The 20726-nt window shown below is 41.6% G+C and overlaps 2 protein-coding genes across 2 annotated transcripts in view; one reads left to right on the forward strand and one right to left on the reverse strand.

The window, feature by feature from the left end:
* cdh23 (cadherin-related 23) overlaps positions 1-20726 on the reverse strand; it is a 727760-nt gene that overhangs the window by 111279 nt on the left and 595755 nt on the right. Inside the window, exons 38-40 of the mRNA XM_071379722.1 lie at positions 12000-12221; positions 1894-2013; positions 1425-1605 (exon numbers count right to left, since the gene is read on the reverse strand). Of these exons, the coding sequence (XP_071235823.1) occupies positions 1425-1605; positions 1894-2013; positions 12000-12221 (523 nt within the window). The remainder of the gene's footprint in view (positions 1-1424; positions 1606-1893; positions 2014-11999; positions 12222-20726) is intronic.
* Positions 13578-20726, forward strand: part of vsir (V-set immunoregulatory receptor) — a 41477-nt gene continuing 34328 nt past the window's right edge. The window contains exons 1-2 of the mRNA XM_071380445.1: positions 13578-13611; positions 14207-14244. Coding sequence (XP_071236546.1) covers positions 13578-13611; positions 14207-14244 — 72 coding nt within the window. The remainder of the gene's footprint in view (positions 13612-14206; positions 14245-20726) is intronic.

The following is a 20726-nucleotide window of genomic DNA, read 5'->3' on the forward strand; positions in this document are numbered from 1 at the left end:
CAGTAGGAGTAGCAGTGTTATCATTGGTAATCCATGTTTCCGTCAGTGCCAAGAAGTCGAGGGACTGGAGGGAAGCATAGGCTGAGATGAACTCTGCCTTGTTGGCCGCAGATCGGCAGTTCCAGAGGCTGCCTGAGACCTGGAACTCCACGTGGGTCGTGCGCGCTGGTACCACCAGGTTAGAGTAGCAGCGGCCACGCGGTGTGAAGCGTTTGTATGGTCTATGCAGAGAGGAGAGAACAGGGATAGACAGACACATAGTTGACAGGCTACAGAAGAGGCTACGCTAATGCAAAGGAGATTGGAATGACAAGTGGACTACACGTCTCGAATGTTCAGAAAGTTAAGCTTACGTTGCAAAAAATCTTATTGACTAAAATGATATAGTACTGCTGGCTGGTGAAATAGGCTAGCTAGCAGTGGCTGCGTTGTTGACTTTGTTTGAAAGTGTAGCTGGCTAGGTAACCTCGACAATTACTCTAATCGATTCTCCGTCTTAAATTGTATCGTTTATTTACGTATTAGGGTACCTGAGGTTTGATTAAAAACGTTGTTTGACTTGTTAGAAAAAGTTCATTAGTAACGTTTGGGATTCATTTTGTATGCATTTTGATGGAGAGAAACTGGGTGGATTATTGACTGAAGAGGGCCAGCTAAACTGAGTTTTTATGGATATAAAGAAGGACATTATCGAACAAAAGGACCACTTGTGATGTATCTGGGACCTTTTGGAGTGCCAACAGAAGAAGATCTTCAAAGGTAAGGCATTTATTATATCGCTATTTCTGACTTTCGTGGCGCACCTGCCTGGTTGAAATATGTTTTTCATGCTTTTGTATGTGGGGCGCTGTCCTATGATTATCGCATGGTGAGCTTTCGCCGTAAAGCCTTTTTGAAATCTGACACAGCTGCTGGATTAACAACAAGTTAAGCTTTATGTTGATGTATTACACTTGTGATTTTATGAAAGTTAAATATTTATAATTCTGTAGTTTGAATTTCACGCTCTGCAATTTCACCGGATGTTGGCCAGGTGGGACCTGCCCGTAAGAAGTTAACGAGAGAATCACTGACATGATGTCAGCTGGTCCTTTTGTGGCAGGGCTGAAATGCAGTGGAAATGTTTTTGGGGGTTTCAGTTAATTTGCATGGCAAAGAGGGACTCCGCAATTAATTGGAACTCATCTGATCACTCTTCATAACATACTTGAGTATATGCAAATTGCCATCATACAAACTGAGGCAGCAGACTGTGAAAATGTATTTTAATTTGTGTCATTCTCAAAACTTTTGGCTATGACTGCAGTTGCCATGACTCAAAGGTCACATGGAATTTGACTGTGGGTCATGACTCATGACTGCTGGTGTGGCGGTAATACGTCACCGTAACAGCCCTAACCCCAATTCACACACATCCTACTCACTCTGGGGATCTCCGGCAGTGATGCTGTACTCCACTTTGCCGTTGAGTCCAGAGTCTTGGTCAGTGGCTTTGAGGGTCCAGACCCGAGGCCCCGGCTGGCCCTCTGTTATCTTAAAGGGCCCCTCATAGACCTTGGGGAAGGTGGGGGTCACATCGTTCACATCCAGGACATTCACCAACACCTGGAAAAGACCGGTGGAAACAACCTGCTAAGAGATCTGTATGGTCTATATGTATGTTTATGATGTGATTAAAGGGATAGTTCACTTTTTGGATTAAAAAAAAAATGTGGGTCATTAATTTTAATGAACAAAAACTCCTGCAAATATCACAGATTGCAACTTCAATATGATGTGTGTACAAACTACATTAAAACAATGCCTTGATAAACATGATGTGTATAAAGAGTGATTTGTGCATGTAGTGTGTAGGTGTGTGTGTGTGTGTCTGTGTCTGTGTTTTGTCATCACCGTAGTGCTGGATGTCAGGCGGAGGGCATGGATGGGACACTGGTCTGTTGCTGTGACGACAAGTGCGTAGTGCCCATTGCTGATCTCAAAGTCCAGCTCCTTCACTGCAACAATCTTTCCCTGGACACCCCATGCACAAAAAGACAACTACTTTAACACTCAACGCTTTTCAAAATATTGTACTATAGTGTTTTCACAAACTACACATACTACCAGACCTTGGTTCAAATACTTACTGACATTTTTTTAAATACTTTGAATGTTTGCTTTAGCCTGCCTGGAGGGCAGGGTTTGCACTTCTGCAACAATTATATTGGTTTCATTGAGTCAGGCAAGCTAAACTATCTGAAAGGTCTACAAATAGTGTTTGGATCAAAGTCTGGACAGTAAGTTAGGTATCAGTCTAAACAAAAGAGCAATTTTAGTTTTAGAAGTGCTGGGGACATAATAATAATATATACTGTATATATACAGTACCAGTCAAAAGTTTGGACACACATACTCATTCAAGGGTTTTTCTATATTTTTTACTATTTTCTATATTGTAGAATAATAGTGAAGACATCAAAACTATGAAATGACACATATGGAATCATGAAGTAATCAAAAAGTGTTAAATTAATCAAAAAAGATTTTAGATTTTAGATTTTTCAAAGTAGCCACCCTTTGCCTTGATGACAGCTTTGCACTCTTGGCATTCTCTCAACCAGCTTCACTTGGAATGCTTTTCCAACAGTCTTGAAGGAGTTCCTACATATGATGAACACTTGTTGGCTGCTTTTACTTCACTCTGCGGTCCAACTCATCCTAAACAATCTCAATTGGGTTGAGGTCAGATGATTGTGGAGGCCAGATCATCTGATGCAGCACTCCATAACTCTCCTTCTTGGTCAAATAGCCCTTACATAGCCTGGAGATGTGTTTTGGGTCATTGTCCTATTGAAAAACAAATGATAGTCCCAATAAGCGCAAACCAGATGGAATGGCGTATCGCTGCAGAATGCTATGGTGGCCATGCTGGTTAAGTGTGCCATGAATTCTAAATAATTCACCAACAGTGTTACCAGCAAAGCAACCCCACACCTCCTCATCAATGTTTCACGGTGGGAACCACACATCCATTCAAGCGGCATCCATTCACCTACTCTGGCTCTCACAAAGACACAGCAGTTGCACATTTGTGGCCTGCTGGAGGTCATTTTGCAGGGCTCTGGCAGTGCTCCTCCTTGCACAAAGGCGGAGGTAGCGGTCCTGCTGCTGGGTTGTTGCCCTACTATGGCCTCCTCCACGTCTCCTGATGTACTGGCCTGTCTCCTGGTAGCGCCTCCATGCTCTGGACACTATGCTGACAGACACAGCAAACCTTCTTGCCACAGCTCGCATTGATGTGCCATCCTGGATGAGCTGCACTACCTGAGCCACTTGTGTGGGTTGTAGACTCCGTCTCATGCTACCACTAGAGTGAAAGCACCGCCAGCATTCAAAAGTGACCAACACATCAGCCAGGAAGCATAGGAACTGAGAAGTGGTCTGTGGTCACCACCTGCAGAATCACTCCTTTATTGGGGGTGTCTTGCTAATTGCCTATAATTTCCACCTTTTGTCTATTCCATTTGCACAACAGCATGTGAAATTTATTGTCAATCAATGTTGCTTCCTAAGTGGACAGTTTGATTTCACAGAAGTGTGATTGACTTGGAGTTACATTGTGTTGTTTAAGTGTTCCCTTTATTTTTTTGAGCAGTGTATTTTGATATTGATTTGTAACCCTTTTTGGGTTACTACATGATTCCTACATGATTCCTTAGGTGTTATTTCATAGTTTTGATGTCTTCACTATTATTGTACAATGTAGAAAATAGTAAACATAAAGAAAAACCCTGGAATAAGTAGATGTGTCTAAACTGTTGACTGGTACTGTATCTATTTTTTTAAATATATTTTCCTTTATTATTTTCCCCTAACCCTACCATCCCTCCCCTAATGGACAACATTTAGGCTTCTACTTTCAGTATATACATATCATATACATTTTACAGACACAGTATATATTACAATAGTTATCTTTTGTTTGTTTTTAGTCCCATCATTCAGCTCCACTCATCCCCTCCCATCTGTCTCTGAACACCATCCAGTTTTGATTTCTATTTGCAATATATTTTAAACTGTGCTGTGATGTTTCACAAAGTTTTTACATATTGTAAATTAAAAATATATATTTTTTGCTAAAAGTATTATTAAATTATTGATCGATTGAATATGACTTTTTAAATCACCCAGCAGTGCAATTTGCAGAGGGGGACATAACTTGGCAGTGGGTCTGGGGGCCCTCCATTTTGGGGTCATCTAAAGCAAACCACATTTCCTGCATTTCTACACAATTTAATATGACCCATGGCCCAACAACAAAAAGTAAGCAAAAATGCCAACTGTCAAGAGATTATTAAGTACAGAGCATTCGGAAAGTATTCAGACCCACCTTTTCCACGTTTTGTTACATAACAGCCCTATTCTAAAATGTATTAAATACATATTTTTACTCATCAATCTACACACAATAACCCATAATGTCAAATCGTACATGTCAGAGCAAAAAACAAGCCATGAGGTCAAAGGAATTGTCCGTAGAGCTCCGAGACAGGATTGTCTCCAGGCACAGATCTCGGGAAAGGTACCAGAAAATGTCCGTAGCAATGAAGGTCCCGAACAACGCAGTGGCCTCCATCATTCTTAAATGGAAGAAGTCTGGAATCACCCAGACTCTTCCTAGAGCTGGCCGCCCAGCCAAACTGAGCAATCGGGGGAGAAGGGCCTTGGTCAGGGAGGTGACCAAGAACCCGTTGGTCACTCTGACAGAGCTCCAGAGTTCCTCTGTGGAGTTGGGAGGACCTTCCAGAAGTACAACCATCTCTGCAGCACTCCACCAATCAGGCCTTTATGTTAGAGTGGCTAGACAGAAGCCACTCCTTAGTAAAAGAAACATGACAGCCCACTTGGCACCTACAGGACACCCGGACCATGAGAAACAAGATTGAACTCTTCGGCCAGAAACCCAAGCATCACGTCTGGAGGAAACATGGCACCATCCCTACGGTGAAACGTGGTGGCAGCATCATGCAGTGGGAATGTTTTTCAGGGGCAGGGACTGGGAGACTAGTCAAGATCGAGGGAAAGATGAACGGCGCAAAGTACAGAGAGATCCTTGATGCAAACCTGCTCCAGAGCGCTCATGACCTCAGACTATGGTGAAGGTTCAACTTCCAACAGGACAATGACCCGAAGCACACTGCCAAGACAACGCAGAAGTGGCAACCCCTCCTTTTACGCTACTGCTACTCTCTGTTCATAATATATATATATATATATATATATATATATATATATATATATATATATATATATATATATATGTTCATCATATATGCATAGTCACTTTAACCATACCTACATGTACATACTACCTGTATATAGTCTATATATAGCCTTGCTACTTTTATTTTCAAATGTATTTTTACTGTTGTTTACTGATCAAACATTGCTGGAAAGACCTGAAAATAGCTTTGCAGCAACACTCCCCATCCAACCTGACAGAGCTTGAGATGATCTGCAGTGAAAAATCAGAGAAACTCCCCAAATACAGGTGTGCCAAGCTTGTAGCGTCATACCCAAGAAGACTCGAGGCTGTAATCGCTGCCAAAGGTTCTTCAACAAAGTAATGAGTAAAGGGTCTGAATACTTACGTAAATATATATATATATTTTTTTTAACATTTTCTAAAATGTCTAAAATACAGTTTTTGCTTTTTCATTATGGGGTATTGTGTGTAGATTGATGAGGAAGAAAAAATTATTTAATCAATTTTAGAATAAGGCTATAACGTAACACAATGTGGAAAAAGTCAAGGGATCTGAATACTTCCCGAATGTTTAAGTGTTTGATAAGTCTTGAACTAGATACATGATCTTTCAATCATCAATATTGTGTTGGACCTTTACCAAATAGTCTAACAAATGAACAATTCTTACAAATATAGTACAAAGACAACCTTTGATTGTCTTTAAGACATCCTCTATATGCAAACTCGAAACTTATTGTAGCTGGGGATTTTGACAAAGCAAATTTGAGGACAAGGCTGCCGAAGATCAACATATCGACTGTACTACTCGCGCTGCTAACTCTCGACCACTGCTTTTCAAACTTCCGGAATGCTTACATGGCCTTACCCCGCCCTCCTTTCGGCAAATCTGACCACGACTCCATCTTGCTCCTCCCTTCCTATAGGCAGAAACTCAAACAGGAAGTACCCGTAATAAGAGCTATTCAACGCTGGTCTGACCAATTGGAATCCACACTTCAGGATTGTTTTGATCAAGTGGACTGGGATATGTTCCGGGTAGCTTGCGAAAATAAGCTAGATGCATACACGGATACAGTGACTGAGTTTATAAGGGAGTGTATAGGAGCTGTAGTAGCCACTGTGACTATGAAAACCTACCCTAACCAGAAACCGTGGATAGATTGCATCATTAACTCAAAACTGAAAGAGCGAACCACCACATTTAACCATGGCAAGGTGGATAACGCGTTGAGGATAACACAGTGCCACCAACACGGCCCGCTACCAAGGACTGTGGGCACTCCTTTTCCGTGGCCGACGTGAGTAAAACATTTAAACGTGTTAACCCTTGCAAGGTTGCCGGCCCAGACGGCATCCCTAGCCGCGTCCTCAGAGCATACGCAGACCAGCTGACTGGTGTGTTACGGGCATATTCAATCTTTCCCTATCTCAGTCTGCTGTCCCCACATGCTTCAAGATGGCCACCATTGTTCCTGTACCCAAGAAGGCATAGGTAAATTAACTTAATGACTATCGCCCCGTAGCACTCACCTCTGTCATCATGAAGTGCTTTGAGAGACTAGTCAAGGGTCATATCACCTCTCCCTTACCTGCCACCCTAGACCCACTTCAATATGCTTACCGTCTCCAATAGATCCACAGATGATGCAATCGCCATCACTCTGCACACTGCCCTATCCCATCTGGACAAGAGGAATACCCATTAAGCTCGAGGCCCTGGTCTGAACCCCGCCCTGTGCAACTGGGTCCTGGACTTCCTGACAGGTCGCCCCCAGGTGGTGAAGGTAGGAAACATCACCTCCACTCCGCTGATCCTCAACATTGGGGCCCCACAAGGGTGCGTGCTCAGCCCCCTCCTGTACTCCCTGTTCACCCATGACTGCGTGGCCAAGCACGCCTCCAACTCAATCATCAAGTTTGCAGATATTATTAATCTGCGTACAGTGAAGTACCGTTAATCAACAGTAGTAGGCTTGATTACCAACGATGACGAGACAGCCTACAGGGAGGAGGTGAGGGCTCTGGTAGTGTGGTGCCTGGAAAACAACCTCTCACTCAACGTCAACAAAACAAAGGTGATGATCGGAAACAGCACAGGGTGCCCTATGTACATCGACGGGACCGCAGTGGAGAAGGTGGAAAGCTTCAAGTTCCTTGGCGTAAACATCACTGACAAACTGAAATGGACCACCCACACAGACAGTGTGGTGAAGAAGGCGCAAAAGAGCCTCTTCAACCTCAGGAGGCTAAAGAAATATCGCTTGTCACCTAAAACCCTCACAAACTTTTACAGATGCACAATTGAAAGCATCCTGTCGGGCTGTATCATCGCCTGGTGCGGCAACTGCACCGCCCGCAACCGAAAGGCTTAATTGATGGGGGCGCTGTTGTGGCTATTTATGCTAATCGTGTAATTTTTTGAAACGGCTTCCCACAAAGTTCTTGATCGTACAATATGCATATTATTATTAATATTGGATAGAAAACAGTCTATAGTTTCTATAGGAGTTGAAATTTTGTCTCTAAGTGGAACAGAGCCCATTCTACAGCAATTTCCCTGACATGGAGTCAGATTTCAAAAAATTTGGCCACTGTTCTGGAGTCAGTTAAAAGGGCACTGTTATTGCTATGACTATACGGACACTGCTTACGTCTTCCCCTGGATGTCTTTACGTGATGACGATTTGAATGGGGTCGATTGCGCGTTCACAGGCACTATAAATTAAAAAACCCTGAGGCTAGTCACTCTTTTGGAGCTGCGTCAAGCGCCTAGAGGACACCGACCCGCACCTGTTCCAAGCATTAGTGGAGGGAGTAATATTACTCGGGTCATGTTTCTACTCGTTATGGGAGTTAAAAACATCATAAGGTAGTTAATTTAAAGCGTTTTATAGCAATTTATATCCGTTTAGTGCGATTTTGGGACATTTATTTCTGAAACGCTGTGAATTGCTGGGCACGCTTCCAGTTCATCCCGAACGCAGTTGGCATTTCCACATGGCAAGAGGACAGCTTTCCACCAAAAGACGATTGGACCCAAGAAAGGATCCTTTGCCCAAGATACCGATGGAAGAACAGCTCAAAGTAGGACATTTTTATTATGATAAATCGTGTTTCTGTCGAAAAGTGTTAGTGGCTTCGGACGCCATGTTTTTTGACGTAGCTTCGCTTGGCGCAAGCTGTATTGAAAAGTAAGGATAATTTAAAAAATGTAATTCCGCGATTGTATTAAGAATTAAATTGTCTATCAATCCCTGTCCACCCTATATTTTTTAGTCACGTTTATGAGTATTTATGTATAAGAGTAGATCACTGTCTAAGTGGCGCACAGACTTTTTCTGACCAGCTGAGCTACATTTCACATTGTCTAACCATGATTTTGGTGGCTAAATATAAACATTTTCGATCAAACTCTATATGGATTGTGTAATATGATGTTACAGGAGTGTCATCTGAAGAATTCTGAGAAGGTTAGTGAAAAAATTAATATATTTTGGCGATGTTTACTTTTATCGCTCACTTTGGCTAGAATCAATGCTGGGCTGCTATGTGCTATGTGCTATGCTAATATAACGATTTATTGTGTTTTCGCTGTAAGACACTTAGAAAATCTGAAATATTGTCTGTATTCACAGGATCTGTGTCTTTCGATTCGTGTATGCTGTGTATTTTTACGAAATGTTTGATGATTAGTAAGTAGGTAAACACGTTGCTCTAAGTAGTTTTTCTATTCCATTTGTGACGGTGGGTGCAATTGTAACCTATGCCATCTACCTGAAATATGCACTTTTTTCTAACAAAACCTATCCCATACCATAAATATGTTATCAGACTGTCATCTGATGAGTTTTTTTATTGGTTAGGGGCTATAAATATCTTAGTTTAGCCGAATTGGTGATAGCTACTGGTGTTGGTGGACAAATAAAAGATGGTGGATTATGCTAATGTGTTTTTAGGTAATAGATGTACATCTTTACATATTGTGTCTTCCCTGTAAAACATTTTAAAAATCGGACATGTTGACTGGATTCACAAGATCTGTGTCTTTCATTAGCTGTATTGGACTTTAATGTGTGAAAGTTAAATATTTAAAAAAAATATTGTTTTTGAATTTCGCGGCACTGGTTTTTCAGTGGGGGTGGGGGGGGAGTGCCGCTAGCGCCACTCTCATCCTAGAGAGGTTAAGGGTGGTGCGATCTGCCCAACGCATTACCAGGGACAAACTATCCGCCCTTCAGGACACCTGCAGCACCCGGTGTCACAGGAAGGCCTAAAATACCAAGGACATCAACCACCCGATCCACTGCCTGTTCACCCCGCTATCATCCATAAGGCGAGGTCAGTACAGGTGCATCAAAGCTTGGACCGAGAGACAGAAAAACAGCTTCTATTTCAATATCATCAGACTGTTAAACAGCCATCACTAGCACATAGAGGCTGCTGCCTATAGTCATAGACTAGAAATCACTGGCCACTTTAAGGAATGGAACACTAGTCACTTTAATAATGTTTACATATCTGGCATTATTCATCTCATGTGAATATACTGTTTTCTATACCATGCTACGGTATCTCAGTCACTTAATAATGTTTACATATCTTGCATTACTCATCTCATATGTATATACTGTATTCTATACTATTCTACTGTATCTTATTCTGTTACGCTCTAGGAGCATTTACCCACGTGCCATCTCCTCATTGGTTTTTAGGACCATATACCCATGTGGGTGATTGAAAGATGAACTGAGGTCCACACTCCAGTCTAGTTGGTGGTGGTAATACACCTTAAAGTTGGTTGCCAACCGCCATATAAAGTCCAACGAAGAAGAAGAAGCCTGAAGGAGGAGAGATTACCTAAAACAAACTTGGTTTACCCTTTTATCTGTAGATTAATTGTCAGAGTAGAGGACATTTTGCATTTCAGGTAAAATAAGAACCCAATGTTGTTATTTTAAATTAGCTAGCAGCAGCAAGCTAGCTAGTTAAATTGCCATGAAAGTTTGCTTATCGACCTGTACCCAAATTACTATAGTTGGTTCAGAGTTTGTTTTGATATTTCAACCTGCGTGTCCTGATCGCGTCTGGTGTGGGGGGCGCACGCGAACAGGCTGTCTGGTCAGCATGTTAGGCTACTATGGTGAGCGAGCGTTTCACCTTTGCATTTTCATTAAGTATGGATTACCCATGCATTTGTCTCTGCCTGCAAATCGTCATCCTAAAAGGTAGGCTATATCCTATTGGAAATTGCAAAATGTAGTGTTGCTGTCATCATTCTTGCTGCCTCCAGTTCAGTAGCCATACTTGCGAGATCAGTTGCGCGTGTGGTCTCAAATAAATAAAGTAGGCTATGTATACATGGGTGGAGAAGCACGAGACAGTTATCTTTCCAAGGAAATGTACTTCCTAAATAGGCCTGTGATTAGGCTATAGTTTACTACATTGCCTGTAAATAGGCCTAAAAATGGATCACCCATATTTCTCCATCTGAAAATCTTCCCACTCCTAAAAGGTAGTCTAGAAAAATAGCTCAAGTGAAAGTGCAAGTCAATCCAACTCTGCTCTCTTCAAACTACATCTAGCATATTGGCTGATATAGCCCATTAATAAAATATAAGAACCATGTGAAATTCTCTGGTAATTTAACCTATTTAAGTTATTTTTGCGCGTTTGATATTGCCTATAGGGTGCAAAATTGCTGGGACAATGGCTGGCAAGTGAGTTACATCACATACGCCTAAAATAACATTGTGGGACTGCAGTTGAGTTTGGGACCAGTTCTTGCGGTAGTGGGTGGGAGCGAGTGTGGGGTGAAGAAAGCTGTCCTGTACAGACCTCTACTGTGCACCATGACAGTGAAGCATGTAACGTTAGCTGTTTATTACTGTGTCAGTGTGAAAAGTAGGGAATTAGATCAGGGAACTGACAGATCAATAACGTTACATTGACATACTGACTAATACAACTCACATGGCCCTGAAGAAACATCAGAATATCACTCTTCAATCGTTTGGCCAATAATTTCCTTGTTTAATTCAGGTCTAGTTTGATTGAGGCGAAAATAACAGCTAATGTGAGCCAACTTTTTGCTAGCTCTCTTTCTAACGGCACATCAACTGGTGAAAGCCTGCCAAGTTAATTTACTTCTGAAAAGTGACAAAACAAACAACTGCTTTAGATAGTAATAATAGCCACCTCATATCGCTATCTAACATATAACTAGAGGCTAGAGCTGACCTGGCTGTGGTAGCTACTCACTAGCATAGCTTATTCATTCACCTCAGTCGAGAGGGGATGAAACATTAGCTAACTTTACATGTCAGTTACAATACTAGCGCAGCGCTGCGAATAAACACTAGTTTACTTTTCTTTGCCAGATACATTAGTCAACTAAAGAGTAGCCCGTTTCTGTTCCTTTTACAACTCTGTGAAAGAGTGTAACGTGTACACTGAACCATGATCAACTATCTCATGCTGGTCCAGCCAGCCTTCCAGAAGCTTTGCTTTCACACAGCCTGTCAGCCCGTCCTATGGTGTCCGGGTGGTCCTAAATCCAGTCGGATAAACACTTCAAACAGCCTAACCGACCGCTCGGAGGCGTCTGCATAGTCCTGAAGCACACCGTTGCCTAGCATTGTATCACATTCCAATGATAAAACTAGGGTGGACAAAAATGCAATTTCAGAATGTGGGGGGGACATGTGAAAGTTACCACCATCTAGTGTAAAATATCTGTCCATATTCTTACGGTAGTTTGATTGATGCAGAAGGTGATGGCCAGGTTGCCGTGGTCGATGGTGTATCGGAGGGTGCCGTTGAGGCCCTCGTCTGGGTCGATGGCGGTTACTGTGGCAATGGTGGCCCCCAAGGTGTCGGGGCCCTCGCTCAGCACCGTCACATACTCCTCCTCCGGAAACTCTGGCGCGTTGTCGTTTTCATCCACTATACGCACGTAGATGGTGGTCGATGACTGGTGGGGAAACAAAAATGGATGTAGAAAAATCATGTTGAGGGCACATACATTACTGAGTGAAAAATACACTCCAGCACACTAGTGATCTTGACACTCCACATGTTTGATAGATCTATATGGTCACAGGAAATATATAGATTTCCCTTTTACACATTTACCATAACATATACTGTATAACAATGTTTTGGTCTGGGTAGATCTTCATCGAGGACTTTAAAAAAAATGGTATACTGTTAAAATCAAATCAAATGTTATTTGTCACATATACATGTTTAGCAGATGTTATTGCGGGTTTAGAAAAATGCTTGTGTTTCTAGCTCCAACGGTGCAGTAATATCTAACAATTCACAACAATACACACAACCTAAAAGTATAAGAATGGAATTAAGGAATATATAAATATTAGGAAAGGCAATGTCACAGTGGCATAGACTAAAATACAGTAGAATAAAATACAGTATATACATATGAGATGAATAAACGCAAAAATATGTAAACATTAATAAAGTGACTACTGTTCCATTGTTAAAGTGGCCAGTGATTTCAAGTCTATGTATATGGGGCAGCAGCCTCTAAGGTGCAGGGTTACGTAACTGGGTGGAAGCCGCCTAGTGATGGTTATTTAACAGTCTGATGGCCTTGAGTAATACGCACCTGATAATACGATAGGTGCGAGTTATATATTTTTCTATTGAATGTAGGGCCTACATACACTGAGTTTACAAAACATTAGGAAGACCTTCCTAATATTGCGTTGCAACCCCTTTAGCCCTCAGAACAGCCTCAATTCGTCGGGGAATGGACTCTACAAGGTGTCGAAAGCGTTCCACAGGGATGCTGGCCCATGTTGACTCCAATGCTTCCCACGGTTGTTGGCTCAATGTCCTTTGGGTGTTGGACCAGTTTGTGTGAAAATAATTTGTCTTGCCCATTCACCTTCTGAATGGCACACATACACAATTTACATTTACATTTGTTTTTGTCATTTAGCGGACGCTCTTGTATACAGAGTGAGTTACAGTAGTGAGTGCCTACATTTTCATACTTTTTCTTGGTACTGTCTCAATTGTCTCGAGAATTTAAAATATTTTTTTAACATGTCTCCTCTCCTTCTAACTTACTGCTATTTTAGCAACTCTCTCCTCTCTATCTATCCAAAAAAAGACTTCAAACACTACATTTCCTGCTATTCTACACATTTTGCCATGAGGTTGAGAGAAAATGTTGCAGTTTTAGAGCTAATTTACTGCAATTCTACACCTTTTTCTATCACATGTGATCTGGGGACCTGCTGACCTCCCCTGCACCTTGGTTAGATGTTTCCGTTTTGTTGTGCACAAAATGTAGGCCTATATGTATGGGGCCGTGGGCGTGCACAGGACTGCAGGCACAGATACAGACACATGCAGACACTTCACACACACAGGAAATTAAGTAACAAAGAACAGAAGCCAAGTTCAAATACTGAAATTATACTTATACTTTGGATTAAATAATATATATATATATATATATATATATATAATAAATCAGTCAAACTATCTACTGTAACTACAATTCGGTGTCAAAATACACTTATGCAGTTGTTTTTGGAATGGAGGAACATTCAACAGCTAAAGGAGTGTGGGTAGGGGGAGGAGCGAGACAGAGAGAGAAGGTAGGGGGAGGCGCGAGCGCGCATGGGCGGTTTTTGTTGGAGTGCATTATTTTGCCAACAGTATATCCTCCTGCAAGACATCAAGTCACAAAAATTTGGCAGGACTACTTGTAACTTACTTTTACTAGTGACATTGTAGCATAGAGTGTCACGTGTCAAAAGTTGTTATTCCAACGCAGTTAAAATAATTAACATATCAGCAGGGCAAAAAAACTACGTCTGAAGGAAGAACAATATTAAAAAGTAGGCTACATAGACGACAGAAGACAATAATGACGTGGGAATTATACAGCAGAGAAACTTTACGGATCCATTTGCTGCTGAGGTTTCTGCTCTATTTTCACCTGGCGACCGTGGTTGGAGGTAAGCAAAGCAATCCAATCTCTCCTGTGCGCCCTGGGTGTGTGCGCTTGTTGCTACTCTGTGTCGTTGAAACTAAATAGCCTACTCTCTTCCTTTAACTTTTACAAGATTTTGTAAATATGAAATGTTTTCAGGCAAAACCGACAGGGTTTCCAGGTCATGCGAAAATGTCTAACCCAATGAACAGATAAACAAACACTGCACAAAAGCCCCTTTTCTCACAGCAAGAGAGGAATTGCCATATTTATACAATAAACTGTTTTCCCATAAAGTTATCGAGCCAATTAAGAAGGAATATCATAGTAACTTGCAAAGATATTAGAAGCAAAATTCAGGTTTCCTCAAAATAATGAATCATATCAAATGTTATTTGTCACATACACATTTTTAGTACGTTATTGGGGGTGTAGCGAAATGCTTTAGTTCCCAGCTCCAACAGTGCTGTAGTGTCTAACAATTAAAAAATGATTGCAAGCTATGACATGACCTAATAAAGGAATTTGAATATGTGGCAAGAGAAAACATAATTCGCCTTTATTAAACTTGCCAGATTATTTGTACAAGGGGGTATGGTATATGGCCAATATACCACGGCTAACGGCTGTTCTTATGCATGATGGAATGCGGAGTGCCTGGATACGGCCGTTATATGATGGAATGCGGAGTGCCTGGATACAGCCGTTAGCTGTGGTATATTGTCCATATACCGCAAACGCAGGGGGTGCCTGAATGATATTAGAAACTGGTTACCAACTTAATTACAGCAGTAAAACGTAACGTTTGTCATACGTGTGGTATATGGTCGGATATACCACGGCTTTCAGCCAATCAGCATTCAGGGCTTGAACCAGGTTTATAATTGTAAATAAATCCCCTTAGCGCATGTTCATAACTATAGATACATCTGAAAGGAGAGTTTGAGTGCTGAAAGTTGGACAGAAGATCTTGAAATCTCTGAACAAGAAAAACTTGGATGAACATAAAAAACTAATGTTAGGCTTTATTTCTGGCAATTGTGCTCTTATTATGTGCCAAATGTTCAGACTACAAATGGCCCATTTGCAAGATTGACACATTTCAATACACATAGGCTACAGACTAAAATCTGGGATTATGATTGTAATTCAATTTTGCCATGGTTTGCTTAGATAAAGGCAGGTAGCCTATAGCCCCTGATAGGCCTACATCTCATGTTAAATAGTCTACAGTAGCCTAGACAAGATGTAGGCCAGATGTAAATTGAATGATTTTTTAATATATTTTATTTCACCTTTATTTTACCAGGTAGGCCAGTGGAGAACAAGTTCTCATTTACAACTGCGACCTGGCTAAGATAAAGCAAAGCAGTGCGACACAAACAACACAGAGTTACACATGGGATAAACAAACGTACAGTCAATAACACAATAGAAACGTCTATATACAGTGTGTGCACATGTAGTAAGATTAAGGAGGTAAGGTAATGAATAGGCCATAGTGGCGAAAAAAATACAGTTTAGCAATTAAACACGAGTGATAGATGTGCTGAAGATGAATGTGCAAGTAGAGATACTGGGGTGCAAAGGAGCAAAAAATAAATATCAATATGGTAATGAGGTAGTAGATTTAGCAGCTTGCTTAGTTCAAATTAACATACAAATTAATTTAACATGAATAGCGAGGCGATTAAGAGGTACGAACTGCTAGTGCTTTCCAAAACCTTGCTGGAATATGTTACTGAGGATGGGGTCATAATTTCAATCACTGAATCAAATATTAAGAATATGTATATGACCTGAATATGTTTGACAACAACAGCCAGCCAGTGTTTAATTTTTTTGAATTTGTTTTAACTGTAGCCTAATCTGACTACTGTTACGTCAATGGTATGCGTTCTAACAACTGAATGGCAATTGCAATAGAGCTTAGATAATTTCCAATTGGAAATTAACTAAACATGGCCATTAATAATTGCATTATAACACAAGGCTACAACAACAATAAACTGAAGGCTACTTGATCGCCAACAGAGGCAAATGTATCATTCTTCACATTTAGCCTAATGTCAGATTCATTGAGGACTTTAACCCCATAAAAAGAACCACGCGAGGGAGTTCCATAACGTCCATTTCAAATGTCCACTCGGGCAGCCCCCAAGACTCAAGAACTGAGCATGCATGAAGCACGCTTGATACTGTATTCTTAAGCAGTGAAATTATACCACCTCCTCTAGTGCATTGTCTCCATTATTTATTGCTGTGCATCAGTTCTAGCGTATTAATATGTTTTATGTAAAATGGGTTGGAAATAGGTGTCTCCAAAATGACAATAACCTACCTACAACTGGTAAAAAGTTATCAGTGTTTGCGTGCTGCTCTCGCCTCTCGCTCACATGACTCAGCCAATAGCTGTACTGCTCTATCAACACACACCTCTTTTGTTATGAGTGTTGCCATGTTCGCGGTTTTCCGGGCAAAATTGGTCTACTTTGAAAACGATGTCGAGGGTGAAAAAGTATTTGTAGCGGGTTGCAGGTTTTGGGGCTAGTTCTAAGTTGCACCGCGGCCGCCATGATATTTCTCTTAAAAATATATTTCACTGTGACTTGCTGCTGACTGTCATTCAAGACAGGAGAACTAGATTAATTTAGGTGATAATAAAACATGTTTGTTTAGTTACTTTATAGCAAAACAAGCTAACTCGCAGAGCAGCTAGCTAGGCTAGGTTGTTGATACCACTGTAGCTAGCAACCTTCACCTAATCATTCTTATCAAAGACTAATGTCTTTACATTAAACTTAAATGGGAGGCTACAGTCATAATATAATTGGCTTAGCAGCCAATGTGTATTATTTAACATTGCTATTAAAATAGTACTTATTGGAATGGGTAATTGTTTACATGTTGCTAGCTATCCCATAAAGCCATTACCCAAAACCACATTTTCATCTTCTGTGGTTTGGTCACTTCCTGTTCTTTGATTGACTCCAGCTGGACTGAAGACGACCCAAAGTTTGGAACAATTGAAAGCATTTTTTGAATTGAAAGTACTTGTACTGCGCTCTTAACCTGGAAGCCAGCCACACCAATGTATCGGAGGAAACATTGCCCAGCTGGTGATCGGGGTAAGCTTGCAGGCACCTAGCCCGCCACAAGGAGTCACTAGAGCGCAATGGGACAATGGAATCCCGGCCGGCCAAACCCTTCCCTAACCCGGACGACGCTTCCTATAAGTTTGTGATATTTTAATAGTATGTTTAAAAAATAATACACATTGGCTGTTAAGACAATTCTACTTTATGACTGTTGCCTTCCGTTTAAAGTTTATTGTCATGGTTGGACCCACATTTCTTTAGCCAATCGTTTCGTTCTGAACAGAACCACTATTTTTTTTGTTCAGTTCAACTCTTCCGACCAGCAAAATAAAGTTCTGAACAGCTTCGAACCAAATAAGGGCCGGTTTATATCATTATTTTCTGTTCCTTTTTAACCTGTGAATCAAGTTTTTTACATTTCGCTCATTAAATGACTTCACCAATCAGTGCAGATAGAGCAGGAAAGCTAGTTTTTTACATGCGTCATGGACAGAAAAGTGTTGCCTATGGCACAAGATGCGACTGAAATTTTGCAAGTGGGACTGGGGAGAGAGGGTTGAGGAGGAGGCTTGAAGTGCTGGGTATCTTGTTATGACATGTATTATCTGAATAAGGTCCACAGAATTATACCTAGTCGGAGCGACTTCCATGGAGGAACTTTGAATGTCCTTTGAGCTAGCTGGCTAACAAGCTTGAGCTAGCTAACATTAGCTAACAAGTTTGTGTGTGCAGAGCGGCACAAATAAAAACACGTCTTACCTTTTTGTTGTTAATAAATCCAACGTGACAGAGTGAGGGCTTTTTTGCAAAGTGTAGGTGTTTTGTTGCAAAGAATGTTATTAACCGGTTCCCATGTTCTCTTCCGGGAACGGTATTGATCACTTTAGTTATGTTTCTGTTCCTTGAAAATGAAATTTTCCGGTTTTTGGTTCTGTTCCCTGAACTGGTTTCAACCCCATGATTGTAATGACGTTTGTTTTTGATGATAATTATTAGGTGGAGGTCGCTAGCTACAGTATAGATAGATAGCAGTTCTGTAAGAATACTTTCTAGGAAGTCAAGCTATCCAAACAAGTTAAGGAAAAAGTAAGTAAGCTAAATGTTTCTCCTGTCTTGAATGAAAAGGTCATATTTTGCATGAATATGATGTGCGGCGTAATGAAATGTGTCAAGATGTAAACGGTGCATGAGACAACATCTGGCACTGCTTAAGAGTTTGTTTAACCCCCTGCACCACTCCCCGGTCCACCTGGACAAGGCATGAAAAGCAGCTGCTGCGCCCGCTAACTCACTTCAATTGGATAAGGGCTCCGATTTAGACCTCACAGGTTATCAGTAGCCGATTTGACCTGTGATGGCACAGGTATTTGCTATTTTAGATAAACTCAAGTGATTAAACAATCAAAGGGATATTATAAACTGAGAGGATCGAGCCCTGAAGGCTGATTGGCTGAAAGCCGTGTTATCAGACCGTATGACAAAACATTTATTTTTACTGCTCCAGTTATGTTGGTAACCAGTTTATAATTGCAATAAGGCACCTCGGGTGTTTGTGGTATATTGCCATTATAACACGGCTAAGGGCTATATCCATACACTCTGCGTTGCGTTGTGCATATTAACAGTCCTTGGCCATGGTATATTGGCCATATACCACACCCCCTCGAGCCTTATTGCTTAATTATACACTATTTACTAAGACATAAAAGCCTTTGGTAAAGCCAACCGAGGCAAGCTCTCCAGTCTCCACTTTGCATATGTAGCTGCCCCAGAACTGCAGATGTTAAAGCTGTGTGACCCTGCAGATCGCACGCACGCACGCACGCACGCACGCACGCACGCACGCACGCACGCACGCACGCACGCACGCACGCACGCACGCACGCACGCACGCACGCACGCACGCACGCACGCACGCACGCACGCACGCACGCACGCACGCACGCACGCACGCACGCACGCACGCACGCACGCACGCACGCACGCACGCACACACGCACGCACGCACGCACGCACGCACGCACGCACGCACGCACACACACACACACACACACACACACACACACACACACACACACACACACACACACACACACACACACACACACACACACACACACACAGAGAAATAGGAAGCAAAGAAGCATTCTCACTTCTGCTTCGAGAGTCTGTTTTAACGGATGTTTAAAATCCTACAGCATTGTGCCTACAGCATTGTCTTGAACTGGCTGTAAACTAAAGACACAGAACCCAACCCACTCCCTTGACCACAACCCTCTACTGCAGTGGTTTTCAACTGGTGTGCTGCAGCATATTGGTGTGCCTTCAGGAACTCTCAAGTGTGCCGCAAAACTTTTTATAATCTTTTAGATGTTTTGGAACCCTCACTTATAAACCTGAGATGTGTGTGTGAAATGCACATAGATTTTTGAGTTGGGAGCACCAGTGCCGCTCAGATAATACATTGAACAAAAATATAAACGCATCATGTAAAGTGTTGGTCCCATGTTTCATTACCTGAAATAAAAGATCACAGAAATGTTCCAATACGGTCAAAGAGCTTATTTCTCTTACATGTTGTGCACAAATGTGTTTGCATCACTGTTAGTTAGCATTTATCCTTTGACAAGATAATCCATCCACCTGGCAGGTGTGGCATATCAAGAATTTGATTAAACAGCATGATCATTACACAGATGCACCTTGGCCTGGGGACAATAAAAGGCCACTCTAAAATGTGCCATTTTGTCACAAATTTTGAGGGAGTGTGGAATTGGCATGCTGACTGCAGGAATGTCCACCAGAGCTGTTGCAGAGAATTTAATGTTAATTTCTCTTCCATAAGCCACCTTAACCTCATTTTATAGAATTTGGCAGTACGTCCAACTGGCCTTACAACCGCAGACCACGTGTAGCCACGCCAGCCCAGGACTTCCACATCCAGCTTCTTCACCTGTGGGATCGTCTGAGGGGGGAGATAGGGAAATATGTTGAGGAGTATTTCTGGCCTATGTCCTCCCAGGCTCACCCATGGCTGCGCCCCTGCTTAGTCATGTGAAATACATAGATTAGGGCCTAATGAATTTATTTAAATGGACTACTCAGTAAAATCGTGGCATGTTGCTTTTATATTTTTGTTCAATCTACATGAATGGCACATGGTTACATCTGTATCATGGTTTCAAGGCTGGTGCGCTCAGACTGTTACATTTGTATAATTTGAGGGGCACATCATGAGCAACGTCATCTGTATCGTCTCACTTCACCTGTGATAACTGTCAGCACATTGCGCTTATAAAAATATATACAGTGCCTTCGGACAGTATTCAGACCCCTTGACTTTTTCCACATTTTGTTACATTACAGCCTTATTCTAAAATGGATTAAATCGTTTTTTTCTCATCAACCT

The sequence above is a fragment of the Salvelinus alpinus genome, chromosome 32, assembly GCF_045679555.1.
Source record: "Salvelinus alpinus chromosome 32, SLU_Salpinus.1, whole genome shotgun sequence".
NCBI classification, from domain to species: Eukaryota; Metazoa; Chordata; class Actinopteri; order Salmoniformes; family Salmonidae; genus Salvelinus; species Salvelinus alpinus.